This window comes from Bombus impatiens, unplaced genomic scaffold (assembly GCF_000188095.3).
Source record: "Bombus impatiens unplaced genomic scaffold, BIMP_2.2 scf_0044, whole genome shotgun sequence".
Taxonomy (NCBI): Eukaryota; Metazoa; Arthropoda; class Insecta; order Hymenoptera; family Apidae; genus Bombus; species Bombus impatiens.
This window is the reverse complement of record NT_176463.1, coordinates 872,790-887,404: the sequence shown is the minus strand read 5'-3', so window position 1 is coordinate 887,404 and position 14,615 is coordinate 872,790. Positions and strand designations below refer to the sequence as shown.

Below are 14,615 nucleotides of genomic sequence, written 5' to 3'. Positions count from 1 at the left end.
CCTGGTTTCCCAGCACCCAGACCAATCGAGGAGCAAACCGAGCCCGTGGACTTCTCGACGGCAAACGAGCCGGTCAATTTCAGTGGGGGTCCTGGAATCAGGCCTGTGCCAGGCTTCCCGCCACCCGGTGTGCACGTCACGGCGTACAGTCGGGAAAGCACCCCAGACAGCGGGGGTTCCCACTACATGGACGCTTACCGCGATCCCACTGGTGAGCTATCACTGTTTATCACTTAACTTGCCAGATAGTTCGTCATCGATCATATGGAAACGCTTTATGACCCCTGACTCTATTCTATTCCTCATCTCTATTTTATCTGTAATTGTTGATCGTTTTTATAATAATTGACGATTTAAATATTGAAAATGATAATTTTTAACGGAGGTATAAAATAAAAGGTGCTCTCTTTTTTCTATCTTTTTAGATTTAAATGTTTTTTGAAATTTTAAAGATGAAATTTGATTACTTTGATTTGATTGTGTAATAAATCATTTCATTCTTTAACTATTAATTTTTGAAACATCCGCTACCGAAAACGAATAATATTAAAAAATTTCAAACCTTCACTACTCCGCGTCATGCAGTAAAAACTCTAGCTGTGGTGAGATCGAATGCAAAGAAAATCCAATGAGACTCGTGTTTTGAAACCCGTCATTTTTCATCGCGTAGCAACAGAAGCTGTTACACGCGTTGACTAGAGACACCGAAACAAATTACCTGGAACGGGTAGATAACACCAACATGTACATAGATCCAACAAAGTCTTCGGTATTCTAAATTTCAACAAGCACATATACTTGAAACATACGCGACGAGTCAGCTTGACTACACGTAACGGACGAGCGAGGAAATGCATGGACAAGGGAAAAGAACAAAGAGCTCGACGCCCTCGGGGGTCGGACGGGAGAGGAACCGAACGAGAGAGCGATACGCGGTTACAACCGTCGAATAAAAATTCGCCAGAACAGTACATGACTGCCATAATAGGCACCTATGGCCCCGACTCTCATTTTCCTCGGTCTCTCTGTGCCTTGGCATTCCAAACCTACAGCAGCCCATTTCCCTCGTCCCTGTCGTCGTTTCTCCTGCTCTCGCTGTGTATACCCGCCCCTTTCCTCCTTCTCTCATCCTCTTTCGCCGGCGTGGATGTGCACCAAACCGGCACCCTTCCTACCGGACCACCTCCCTGTGGCGGTACACGACCATTGTTAATTATCAATATTTCGCGTACACGTAGCCGGCAAAAGTCCGGCGCGGCCAATATTGTGCGGACTCTGACGCTGGGGAGTAGTTATTGAAATTGAAATATTCGAGCACACAGCCGGCATGTCGAGTTCATTCGTTCGTTCAGCGTCGTCGTGTTCGCGCGTCGTCCACGTTGCCCGTACACCGACGCTCTTCGTCCGTCGGCTATTTGCACTGCAGACGAAATGAATTCTTGCCGGTAAATAAACGCGTAGATTTTACAACGGTTAATCAAGCGACGCGTCGACCTTAACGGACGGTTTCGACCTTTGCGCCACCAAACCTTTGTCCTGCCGCTTTCGATTGCTTCATCCCCTTCTTTTTCTTCTCCGTATTTTCTCCTTTTCTTTTATCTTTATTTTTGTATCGTGGTTCTTTTGTTTCCACGGTGAAAGAGTGACTTCTTTATTTACTTCATTATTGCATCTCGTTGCCAGTCAAGAGATTACGTAGGAATGAGGTGGAGATTTTCATAAAATTGAAATTCGCCATGCGTCTTCTTCACCAAAGCGGAGCATTCGCGCACGTGTTCATGTATTCGCGTTGCTCCAGTTTTTAGACCGTACCGTGTTTCTTTATTGTACGTTTTCACCGAACACTGTTGGTTTGATATCTGTATATATATATCCGAACTGCAAGTTTGACAAGTATCCACGTAGCTTTATAAATATTTCCAAGTTTTTAAATATACCTCTATACCGAAAAGTGAATAAAGAATGGTAAATATGTGGAGAATGAATTGAATATTAACTTCGTTTAAACTAAAACCTTTTATTTCAATTAAAACTTTTATTATTAAACGACACTAGGATGTAATAGGGATTTTTTAATCTTTTAAATTTCATATTCATGTTTATAAAACATTTTATATACAATATTCTATTGTAATAATGAATCTTTCATTCGACAAGATTACATTATAAATATTTGTCACTTTCAGGTTATGGACCGATGAGCCCGCACCCCGGATACGGAATGACAGGCGTTCAACCGGAATACCCTGGGAACACGTATACCCCTTACCCCACCGCAGGCTACAATTGTGGTGGAACTTATCCTGGAGGTCCCGTAACTTCCGGTTACCAAATCCCAGCTGGCTACACGCCGACACCTTGCTATAGTATGCCACCTCCGCAGCACACAGTCGGACCTCTCGATAAACCTACGGGTAAAGACGATAGGTAAGGAACTCGACGATCTATGTACTTTCCTTCCAAAATAATACCGCGCTCGTGAGAATATGTAAGACGTTTCTGGTTCATCGGAAACTCGATACTGCCATCCTCAGAGAGAGAGAGAGAGAGAGAGAGAGAGAGAGAGAATATCGAAATATTATTATTAATTAGTATTTTAACGTTTTCTCTGTTATTTTAATTAAATTCACATAAATTCAAAAAGTAATATATGACACTAAGAAACTTAGCATTTCAAGTTAAGATTTTTAATTTTAACTTCTGAAGATTCCTGATCTTTATTATAATTGATTTGACTTCTAAAGAAAATTGATGATTGATTTTTTTATCACTATTATTTTCAAAGTAAGAGCTTCAGTAAACTAGATACTGTGCAATCCAATAAATCTATCTAAATTATACTAAATATAAATATAGATTTATATAAATCTATACTAAATTAAAATTAATTACTCAGAGAAGTCCTGTAGTCCTGATCGTTGTAAAAATTGATCTCATTCAGTAGAGCGGGACGATACAAGATCAGACCACAATGAAACGTCCCATTCTGGTGGTACCCACGTTGTCCAATGAACCGGAGGAACGTCCACGCGTCTAATAAACGTGCATGCGAGCATCGCACATTTTGGTACTTGCCTTGCGGAAAGGGTCGCGCGAATCTCTCTCGCGAATGTATACGTATATTCGCGGCTGAAAAGGCACAGGAGGCAAAATCGGTTGGTGGCGGTGGCGGCCACTAACGGCGCAGAAGGAGGCGGAGATCGCGCATACCTACCTCCATTTTGTTAATTAAAGTAATTACTCTTCGTACCGAAAGTGCCAACCTTATTCTAATTGACGTAAAGCTCGGCGGTACAGTGGAGAAGGCGCGGTTCGGCGCATAAGGAGAGGAGGTGGAACGAGAGGCTGCTGGAAGGGGAGCCGCCAAGGGTGAATAAGGTCGAAAGAGGAGGTGGGGTATAATCAGTTGCCACCGCACTGGATTATGGGGCGAGACCTGCGTCGTCCCATCGAGGTTAGACCCTTGAAATGCACCTCGGATACCTCGGGCAACACTGGTTTCCTCTCTTTTCTAATCTCCGCCCATGCCCTGGAATTCCGCGCGTCCGTTCGACAACGTTACCCAAATTCTTCGAGAATGTTCGCGTTTATATATTAAGGGGTAGATCGTGGAAAAGTTGGAGAAATCATATTTAAATTAAGCGTTCTAAAATAGTCGTCTACGGTTTGGATATGTAGGCACCTAGAATTCTCCGAAATTGCAAACTCATACAAATAATAAATTCTTTTTTTAATTTTTTAAATAAACAGTAGTTCTTTTAAACATAATTATGTGTAGTCAGCCTTTTTTCAACAGTTTCGCGTATAGAACACTTTGGAAGTTGCAATCTTGTAAAAGATATCTTATTAGTTTTAATGATTAATACGGCAATTACATAAATTTTTTTGATTTATACATTACATAAATTTATAGTGTACTAGGAATTTAATATCCGCAGTAAATTCATTTGTATAACGATAAACTAGGAAGGAAAGAAGCGCCATTCGTTCTCGAATTTCCGACTTTAGTAATACTTACTATACAATTCTCATTATGTTCTAATCGTATCATCTTATGAATCGTAATCTTATCAGAGACTCGTCATTCCTTCAAAACGCACGAAACATGCTTTCAAGAGCAATTACCTCACTCCCCTCCATAGACAATCTTCGATTCGTAATAGAACTCGTAATAGAAGGACGAACGAATAACGGAAACGCGACTTATGAAGGTCGTTGATATGAAGACAGAGAAGGTTGGTGGTTAGACGGAGCCTGGGAAAATACACAAGGCAGAGCATTCGGGGCGTACCGGTGAATTGCACTCAAGTCCGCATCCGTCGGCTCGGTTGGCCGGCAATATCGCGGCTACTCAAGGGCCATCGAGGTTTTCGAGGCTTCTCATAGCCCAGCGGTAGTTCGTTCATCTACGAAACTACGAGGAGACGAGAGAAAAAAGCAGAAGCAAACCGCTCTCTCGTGCTCTGATCCGCATATATTCCTTCCGCCTCCTGCTCCTGCTGCTGCTGCGCCTCGTCCTTTCTCCACCGACCGGATGCCGAACTTTTCGGAATATTTTTTCTCTCTCTCATATGTCGCTATGACACCCGCTGTCCGTGCACGGCAACCTCCCTCTCGCCCTGGCCGAGAAGGAAAAGTTGCGGAGCGCAATAAAACTTTCCGGTTGCTATCCCAGCTCTGTAACGACGCGACGCAACGATTGCGTTCCAGCCACGCTCGTACCCTGGATGTCCGAAGCAGTGTTATTCCAACTGAGCTTTCGAGATTAAAAATCTCCTATCGTTTATTATCTTCGTTGTTATATGTGTGAAATTTTAATTGGATTTGACGATAATAAGTGAGGGTTCAGAGGAAAAGTGGTAAAAGTGACGATATCTTTATTTTAAAAAAGATTGTGTTGATCCAGACAAACATGATCTTTTCCACTTTTCCATTGGGTTCCTCGAACATGTTCTCCATTTATGATTCGACATGTGACTATGCGCTGGCATCCATTGTGCGACGTAGTGAGTGAACGCGTATGAAAGAGTTATTAGGTGCAGGCATACGAGAGACGAGTGATCGCGTTGAGAGTGTCTTATAGTGTTGATGTTGTTCGGTGCAGTATGAATATGAGGCGGCACTCGTTGAATTTCGTGCCTCGGCCCGCCCCTCGTGGTCGCGATGGCAAGGAGCTGATACAGTGCCCCACGTCGTCCTGTGATGGCATGGGTCATGTCTCGGGAAACTACGCTACCCACAGAAGGCAAGGCAGCATTGACATTGACACTGACATTTTACATTCGACGACGTCATCCGATTATGTATAATTTATATATTGATATAGCGATGCAGCACGCACGCACGCACGCTCCACATATCATACACACACATAAATACATATATACACATATTCATACATATAGGAACCTTGCTACACAATTATTCCCCTGGTTCTCCTCATTGAATCGATCCAACGTAAAAATTCCTTGGTAGTAGTTCGATTCCTGTTAAAGTACTTGGCATCCTATAGAACACACGCGTAAAGTCACACATATCGACATCCTTAAAACACATTCAAACATTAAAAGCGATTTCTCACGAAAATGCGAAAATTACATGGATGGGTTTTTGCATCAATGCATATTGGTGGTCCGTGGCGTAGTGGCTTCTTAAGTGTTTTGTGACACTATATCATTTTTATCTAGAATTCCTCCGCCCCTAACTTCCTTGCTAAACCGGTCTTGTACTCCTTACTCGATATTGCTGTTACCATATTATACGTGTAAACACCCGTTTGATATAAATAGCTATTTTTACAAATCATTTTATTTCATTTTATTTTCATTCCACGGTCTTTCTTCTCTTTATATATCCTTTCTTCTTCCCCAATATAGTTTCTCTTTGCGTACCTTTTTCACGTACGTAATTCCTCCACACCCCATTTGCCTTATCGTACGATATACTATAACCAAAGTGTGTAGATGAGTTTCATGTTGAATGAAGCACCACTTGCTCCTTGTTTCGACCCGACCCCTACGAAAAGGGATGGCAAAATCATTAAGACGATCGCCGGTGAAGAGCAGCTTCGTGCTCGTGCAAAGATACGATGCTTCCACCAGTTTGTCTTGAGCTCTAGCTGTAATTAATATTCATTTTCATATACGCATCTAAATATGTATATATATATAAATATATATTATACGATCACCGAACCCGCCCGTTTAAAAACCGCTTCGCCAGCCTCGAGTGGGCAGCTTCGTAGCGAACTGTTGCCAATGACCATGTCAGAGCAGAACCGTAAGGAATAGAAAAAAGTGAGAGAAAATAAAATATAACGATAATTGTAACAGTCACAAAGGTGCACCGTATCCGGAAGCGTGTTGCACGATTGTTTAATTATAATCGTTTAATTATAAACACAGAGAAAGACAATTGGCAATTGACGAGTTTCACTGGGGTCAGGTGTGAGTGTGCTCCCTGCTCTCCTTTTCAGTGTTCCTAGAGTAAGGCCAACCTTGTATTGACATGAACTTAAAACGCGATCGATCGATACGAGCGACACCTCATGAGTGATCCAACTGGAACACGGCGTTGCCATTTGCATGCTATCATATGTGTATATAATTATGAATCGTTGATTGCCCGTTTCGACTGCGAGTCCACCATTCACCCAATAGATCCGAGGGAAAAGAACTTGTTGGAATCAATACGATATCATTCAAAGTCATGTTTCGAGAGAGAATGGAAACGTGTTATTTCACGACACGAGCCTTAAACCTTCATGTTCAATGTCTTCGTTCGAACTGGACGCAAGGCAAGTTGTCCAAGATGGAATCGCGCTGAAGGCTGCTTCTTTTATAAAACCATTATTAATATGTAAGCAGTCCGTGTGGATGATCTCGGTGAGCAGAATTGTCTTGCTCCTTTGACGAATAATAAATAACAATAGGAAATTATAATGCAATAGAACTAACATTTGTGGAACGATACTTTGTAATCTCATCGAGATCTTCTTTTAAATCGTTTAATAGTACCTGAGTATCATATCTGGTACCTGGACGTAAGTACTCGAGACTTCTTGGCAACGTCGCGTAAATTGCATGCGATGTGTTGCTGAAGCCATCGTTGGATGTTTCTGAGGTGTGCGTTCGTGATCCTGACCATGGGGATTCCTGCGCTGCTTATTCATTCTACCTGATATACAATGAATAAAACAAGATTGTTAAAACATTCTCTAACGAAGTGGAAGTAGCGCAAAATCGTCATGGTATATGTAGACCAAGTTTAAAAGAGCAGAAATTTTTGTTTCCTTTACAGCTTGTCTGGTTGTCCGCGAGCCGATCGTTCCCAGATCCAAGCACATTCTCAAGAGCTCAAATGTCCCACACCAGGATGCGACGGTTCGGGACACGTAACCGGCAACTATTCATCTCACAGAAGTTTGTCCGGTTGTCCAAGGGCTAACAAACCGAAAAGCAAGCCCCGAGATGGACAGGATTCGGAACCACTAAGGTTTGTATCATTCACATTCTACTAATCCTCCAACACTTCAAAATCGAACCAATCCTTCGATCTCTAAAACTTTAAACTAAAACTTTCAAATTTCCATATTGAATCGTTTTCTATGAAAATCATTGCAAGTAATCACTGCTCTAAAACTAACACAGTGCAATTCACTTCCATAAATTTGATAAAGATTAGCGAGAAAGATAGAATGGGTTTAATTGAGCGAGCTTCTAGTCTCTTGCGAACTCTGCAACTTGTGTTATACATAATCACGATTCCAATTTGCGTTTTCACCATGTTCGCACGTTACACGCAGCTACGTGGATATCTTGCTGACCGCATTGCACGTGCTAAGATCCGCTACCAGACCGAAAAGGTCGTCCCCATCCCTTTCAACGCGGTGTCCCTTAAACCCTATTCGCTTCCTAACGCAAAGACGAAGACGCTGACTAATAACCAGCGGTTTCCGCTCGTTTCATGCTCGCTCTCTCTATTTCTCTGTGGATGGATTATATGGTGTTGGTAATGGTGGTGTTGGCATTTCGTGCTACAGATGTCCCATCCCCGGTTGCGACGGCTCTGGCCATGCCACTGGCAAATTCTTGTCGCATCGCAGGTAAGATTTCCTCGCTATTTTTTTGGAAGACCAAATATTGTAATTATGACTTACCAAAAACTTTAAAAAGAAACTTTTTCAAAATTGAGCGTTTGAAATAGTACTCATAATTTTAAGAAAATGCAAGGCTCGAGATATAGCTTCGTTCCCAATATAAAGTATTTGCAAAAAAATTGATTGAAAAAAAATATTTCTAATAAATTTTATTTCAATTTAGCCCGTTAACAGAAACTAGGCAGTTTGACTAAGATTAACGTAGCAGATCGAATTCGAACGAATTACTTTTAACCAATACTTTGTCCAAGTTACATTTTTGTTCGATGGTAATGTCTCGAACTGATTTTGTTCTTCTGTCACAAAAAAGATTGGCATTTCTTATCTTCCTTATTTTCAGTAAGAGGGTATTTTCTATGAAACGACATGTCCTTAATTGCGATAACAACGACTTGTTGCAGCGCATCGGGCTGCCCCATTGCAAACAGGAACAAGATGCGTGTATTAGAATCGGGAGGTACGGTGGAGCAGCACAAAGCAGCGGTGGCCGCGGCGACAGCGATGAAGTTTGAGGGTGTGAACTGTCCCACGCCGGGCTGTGACGGAATCGGTCATATAAACGGATCGTTCTCTACTCACAGATCTCTATCCGGTTGTCCGATAGCCGGTCACGCGGTAAAGAAGCCAAAGTTCGAAGACATGTCGACCATGTACAGCAAAGGAATCACCGGTGAGGGTCAAGCTGCCTCAGATGTCGTTCATGTCTTCGATTATCGATGCGTATCGTTATTAATCGAAGAATAAAAAGCAAAAAAGAAAAAAGAAAAGGAAAGCAGATCGGTTGGCTCTTCGTGAACGAGTCGTCGACAATTGATACATATTACGAATTGAAATGTTCGCTGTAAATTCGAGATATCTCATTCACGTCGAGCTAATGTTGCGACATGTGATTGCCTACTACAGTGAGTAGAAGCAACAAATTGTAGAGTAGGCATGATTATTACAAGTTTGCCTTTTTATTCTTTTCTCGCGCCGTACTCGTCCAATATAATTTCTTTTTCTTTTCTTTTTATTGACTTTCATATTAGATGATATTTGGATAAATATTCGGAATAATATATGGAATTAGTAACTTTGGACGAGTCGAGGGCAAAAAATTGTGACAAAATTCTGAACGTTTATTTGTAAACTTGTGCATATATGACCTTATACTTGATCCTATGCTACGCTATACTCTACTCTTCACGCAATGATGTGCTGTCATACCAACAAGAGTAACCTCCGTCCTTTTTCCCGCCCACTTCTGTCTACCTGTATATTCAGTTACTTTTTTGGTCGTTTCTACTTAAATTTTACGTTTTCGTTTTCGCCACCCTTTTTCTCCGTGATATTGGTATTCAGGTGTTTTCGAGATATTTTTTTTGGTTCTGTTCTTTTTTATATTCTTCCACGAGAAAACAGAGACGCACGGAATTTGTTGACCAACGACAACAGAAAAAAAAAAGAAATGTAAGAAAGAAACACCTGAACTGGACACCTCAACATCCACTGTGTCACTTTGCTTCTTCCAATTACGAATTTGGCCCCCGTGAAATCCTATCTCCCACATTACTATGTGCAAGAACAAAGACAATTAGAAAAAAAGAAGCGAAAATGTAAAGACCAAAAAAAAGCAGCCGTATGTCATAATAATGAAAAATAATATATTCTGATTTATTCTGGGATCACGATCAGCTCCTTTCCTGTCATTGAGCTTTGAGGAGAACATTTACTTTTGAAGGTAAGGGACTGACGTACTCGCCATTTGTTTTCTATGTGTTTTCGGTGTTACATACAAGATCCACACACCAGTAATTTTACTTTTTACGAGATGACGTCCGAGTGTTGGCAGCAACATAAAGAAACAGAAAAGTACCTGCTATAGTTTCAATTAAATAATTTTCAATTCTTTTATAATATAACTGCAAGTTACGATGACGTTGCAAAATTAAAAGGCCAGCACTCGGTGTCTCCTATTTTTTTCTTCTATCTGGTATGATGGCACCTCACGCTACCCCTTGATCACCTTAACATCGTCCCCGATCATTCTGTTTTCCTGCGGCACTCCTGTCAGGTTCGTGCGTCTATTAATGAGTAAAACGCATCACTCGTTTCATCGAAAGAACAAGTCGTCGCGTTTGCGAACTAGACGAGCTCTTTTCTCCATCACTTCAGCACGAACCACTCGCAGAAGAAACCGTTCCCATATTTCAGACAAATCCTCATGCAGCGACTTGGGATACTTTCTAGACTTATACCGCCTAGCAAGCGATCATTGTCGCGCGATAAGACGAACCTGCGATGTGATGATGCACTTGTTTTCCAAAAAAAGAAAAAAGATACCAAAAAAGAAAAAAGTAAAACAATGTAACCCGACCACAGACCAACCCAAATCGCTGTCCGAAGCTTTCCTGGCGCTACTTACATATATGCTCTCGCCACATTCTCACATTTTATTGTATATGAATCCCGCACACCTGTCAAGAACTACGTATGTAACTAGTAACATTTTTTCTCTCTAATATCAAGTCGCTTTTGTATGAAACTCGTGTGGACAGAGCTCTTTTTGAGAGTTTCGGTCAAGATCTTGGGTTGATCGGACTTTATCGACCTTCTTGGCTTCCGATGGTTTTCTCCAAGTAAACCTACGTTCTCGAGACTATCGACATCGTTATACACGCTGACTATAAAACTACAAGTTAGCTATAAGAAAGTAAAAGCAATGAAAATATTCACGTTTACGTTGAATATCAATGGCTGTTTTATTACTTCTGGCGCCCAGTGACATTAGCAGAAAAAACCAGTCGAACCAGTGTCTCGAGAATCAGGGTGAAAGCTGTTGGAAATCGGGAAAAGCAAAATAAAAGTATAAGAAAAAGAAAGAAAAAAAGAGGGAGATAGACAGGCTGTTAAAATGGACCGTGTATGCCCTATCTTCAGGAGTGGACACCAGTGGTCCGGCTCACGGGGGTGCGGTGGGTACGGGTCAGGGTAACACGAGTGGTAGCGGTACCGCCAGTGGCCAGAGCGAGGATCTCTACACACTGGAAGCCGAGATCACAGAGCTCCAGAGAGAAAACGCTCGGGTCGAATCGCAGGTGTTGCGCTTGCGCTCCGATATCACCGCCATGGAGAACCAACTGAAGCAAGGTGAAAAGGTCAGTACGCTTGTACTCAGTCGGTAATCGATTATTACCGTGCGCTGATAGAAATGCTAGAAGAGCTTCCGTCTGCCAGTTACATAGAATGCGACCCAATCAGGGCTAAATTCCATTTACAATGTTATTTTATCATCCATAATATTATTATAGATTTGAGTATCGTATATTTGAATATTAAACTTACTGTGATTGAGTAACACAGTATGGAATTAAAATTCGTGAAAATTTTAGGCTAGACAGTTCTTGTATCATTCTTTGTTAACGTAGATCTGCGCTGATCAGGGAGATTCCCTTTCCTCCGGCGCTCAAAGTTGAAAATTCCCAATTCTGAAATTTTTAGTAGATAATATTCATCTCGTTACAAATACTTAAATTTTCCTTCCTTTTTATTATTGTTGTGAAAGTGATCAAGTGTATATTTAACAAGCTGAATGTTTTGTAAAAAAAAGATTCGTTTCTTCGTAGGAAACAACGGCGATTACTCAGCGAAGCAACAACCTGACCGAGTACTATCAATCGCTACGCGATAACATGATAACGTTGTTGGAGCACGTGCGAATACCGAACGCCCCGGGCGGACCGCAGGAGAAGATGGGCCACGAAAACTTCGACAGTTACCTGACGAAGCTGCAGACATTGTGCACCGCTGATGGTTATTGCGCGGACGAGGCAAACAGGCCGATATACGAAACGGTGAAGACCGCGCTGCAGGATTTCACGGTCCTACCGACACCCATCTGAGACCATCCTTAAAGCTCGACGATCGGATACAACGTGACACGAACGCGTTTCATGCGGTAACTTCGTTCTCGTTGTGATGATAAGAAAAAAAATGCGATCATAACAGAGACACAGGAGTTCGCGTGGTTTACCACAACGGAAAGACTATTCTGTGCAATGAAAATCGTGTGTCGGTAAACGAGCAACGAGAAAGACTTTCTTGATCGTATAATAAATTGTGTTATGACTCTCCATACTGAGAATGAGAAATCGAGAAGACTTTTTACCAATTATCGGGTGATTTGCTCGTGTACCAAAGGAAAACGGTGCTTTCGACTGTCGACTTAAAGACGGTAAATGTTCGACACAAGCCGATGACGACTGTATAGACTTGAGAGTAGTAAATGTTACAAAGAAAAACGGTATCTAAGGTATCATCTGATAACCACTCAGTGTGATCCCGCAGAACCGTACGGACTGACGTTGCTCATAGCGATATCTTTTGTATATAATGAAATTGTAGAACATAAGAATAACGTAAGGCCGAGGACCGTGAGGACTCGTAGGCATCGTGATTGTAAATAGGCAGCAGAGAAAGCATTTATATATATATATATACATATATATATATATACATATACATATTATTCAAAGGAAACGTTAATGTCGTTATCACTCTTAAGTCATGTAAAGATAAAGATGAAGTTGGTGGAAGACACAAGGAGCACACGCGCGAAAAACATAAATGATTAGCTTAAATGTATATCGAACAAACGTATTGCTCTTACCAGTGCATAACTGTTACTACCCGTTAAGCCATTAAACGTTTAAAAAGTAAACGAGAATGTGGAACCGCTATCGATGCTGCTTCTGCTAAAATGGAAAAATGGAAAAAAAAAAGAAAAGAACCGACAGCTACTTATAAATTACTACTGCGTACTTACCGCTAGATATTATTATTACTACTATCGTCACTGTTACAACCACCGAGATTGTTTCTAGGACTAACCCAATCATTATTATTATTGCTACCACTACTCTTACTACCGTCTGATATAGGATATTAGCGATGAGTATACCGACGCATTTATATTATCAACGAGTCTACGAAACGGCGAAACACTTTGTCCATAGTGTGTACATAGTCGACAGAAAGAGATTACGAATATTATAATGAGAGTTCGGCGAGTAGTGCTGATCCACTTGGCTAATTGTGCGTGAGATGATCGATGAGAGAAGATTCTGCGCGTGAAACCTCGATCTTGTAATAACGGTGCATGTACACACAGCCTGGTCGTTAATTGTCAAGATGTCAATCGCAAACACGGTGTACTTATCAAATTTCCAGGCGTTTAAGGGCGCGTCGAGGATCGACGAGCTCCATGAAAAGCGAGGACGATCCTTGATCCTCGTGCTCGTCGTGAATCGTCGACCAATCGGGTCGGGACGAAGGATACTCGTTCTTTTGTGCAATAGTTTCGAAACGTTCTGTGTTTGTTCCTTTCGTTGGAGAAATTTATTAGGATAAACAGATACGCGTACATAGTACCGTCGCGTCTATGTGAATTGTTATTATTTTTGTTGATACATTTACGTCTCTCTACGTTGTAAGTTGGCGTTTTTAATGGATCGCAAAGCACGCGAGGAACCAAACGTGTAAATATCGATACGTTCCTGCGCGTATCGCGATACGACGAATATCTTCTGCCTCTTGGGTGCTTAACGGTCGAAGGCTCGATGAAGAAAAGCAAATCTCTGACAATACACGTCGTCGAACCGGCAAACGAAGCGTTTCTGGTTTATTTCTCTGGCATCGATACGTATACGAGACGAACGAGGAAAAAAGTCGATGGCGACGTTCGCGTAAAATTATCTTTGACGTTTACCAAGTAACACATTGTATTACACGAGTACTAGTTTAAAACAAAGGATAGAAAGAGACGCGAGATAACCGAGATAGGCGAAGATATTTTCCGTGCAGCGCTTATTACTTTACAGACTGAAATAATTTCGTCACAGTAGAACGAGACAGTGTACATAAAAGTAAGAGAGAGGGGAGAATCTGGGAAGTAGAGTGTAGGAGAATCAATTATTCGTCTATTTCGTGGACAGATGGGATGAAAGATACCGTGAGAAGAGGTATATACTTTAACCAAACACCGTGTAGTGAGAGTAATAATAAATTAAAAAATATAGCGATAGTCGGCCGACGATTACGATTAATCTTCGACGTTATCATTATTCTTGTCATTGTCATTATTATTACGATTATAATTACCATTGTCACTGTGATTAGATCTATTTTTTTGCTCAACACGAACCGCATACAGGCAGTGGGAAGGCAGACGGGCAACACGTTCACGATCAGTACGAGCTCGTTCTTCCTGGGAGTTACCATTTCGACGACATTATTGCTATTATTACCATTATTACCATTATTGTCGTTACGTTCTCGTCATTATTACGATTATTATTGTTGCCGTTGATAAAGTTGTACGAATATATAAGTTCAATGACATGCTTTAAGTAAGTATAAATGTTACTCCGATTGAATAAAGGGTATTTATCGATGAATCTTGGTTTATTCTTCATAGACA

General features: G+C 41.3%; 2 protein-coding genes across 11 annotated transcripts in view; one reads left to right on the top strand and one right to left on the bottom strand.

Moving 5' to 3' along the window:
• LOC100747273 (flocculation protein FLO11-like) overlaps positions 1 to 14,592 on the top strand; it is a 307,210-nt gene extending 292,618 nt beyond the window's left edge. For 8 of the 10 annotated variants that reach the window (XM_033323169.1, XM_033323163.1, XM_033323173.1 and 5 more), the window contains 8 exons: positions 1 to 211; positions 2,187 to 2,427; positions 5,105 to 5,245; positions 7,300 to 7,494; positions 8,042 to 8,104; positions 8,560 to 8,828; positions 11,078 to 11,295; positions 11,764 to 14,592. In XM_033323169.1, coding sequence (XP_033179060.1) covers positions 1 to 211; positions 2,187 to 2,427; positions 5,105 to 5,245; positions 7,300 to 7,494; positions 8,042 to 8,104; positions 8,560 to 8,828; positions 11,078 to 11,295; positions 11,764 to 12,039 — 1,614 coding nt within the window. In that variant the 3' untranslated portion in view covers positions 12,040 to 14,592. Of the gene's footprint in view, positions 212 to 2,186; positions 2,428 to 5,104; positions 5,246 to 7,299; positions 7,495 to 8,041; positions 8,105 to 8,559; positions 8,829 to 9,832; positions 9,879 to 11,077; positions 11,296 to 11,763 lie in introns of those variants that run through there. The other 2 variants (XM_033323183.1, XM_024370425.2) reach the window with 2 other exon arrangements.
• LOC112213568 lies at positions 5,677 to 7,304 on the bottom strand. Its single transcript, XM_024370480.2, has 2 exons — positions 7,017 to 7,304; positions 5,677 to 6,905 (listed from the first exon to the last, which is right to left on the bottom strand). Exons 1-2 carry the CDS (start codon positions 7,169 to 7,171, stop codon positions 6,740 to 6,742), a joined length of 321 nt encoding a protein of 106 aa, XP_024226248.1. The 5' UTR covers positions 7,172 to 7,304; the 3' UTR covers positions 5,677 to 6,739.
• Positions 14,593 to 14,615: the final 23 nt, after the last annotated feature.

What these genes read in the sequence shown, in the direction of transcription:
- LOC112213568 (XM_024370480.2), bottom strand. Translation starts at nt 7,171, where the DNA reads ATGAATAAGCAGCGCAGGAATCCCCATGGTCAGGATCACGAACGCACA. An exon ending in GTACCAGATATGATACTCAG is followed by an intron (nt 6,906 to 7,016) that starts GTACTATTAAAC and finishes TATTCGTCAAAG; the next exon opens with GAGCAAGACAATTCTGCTCA.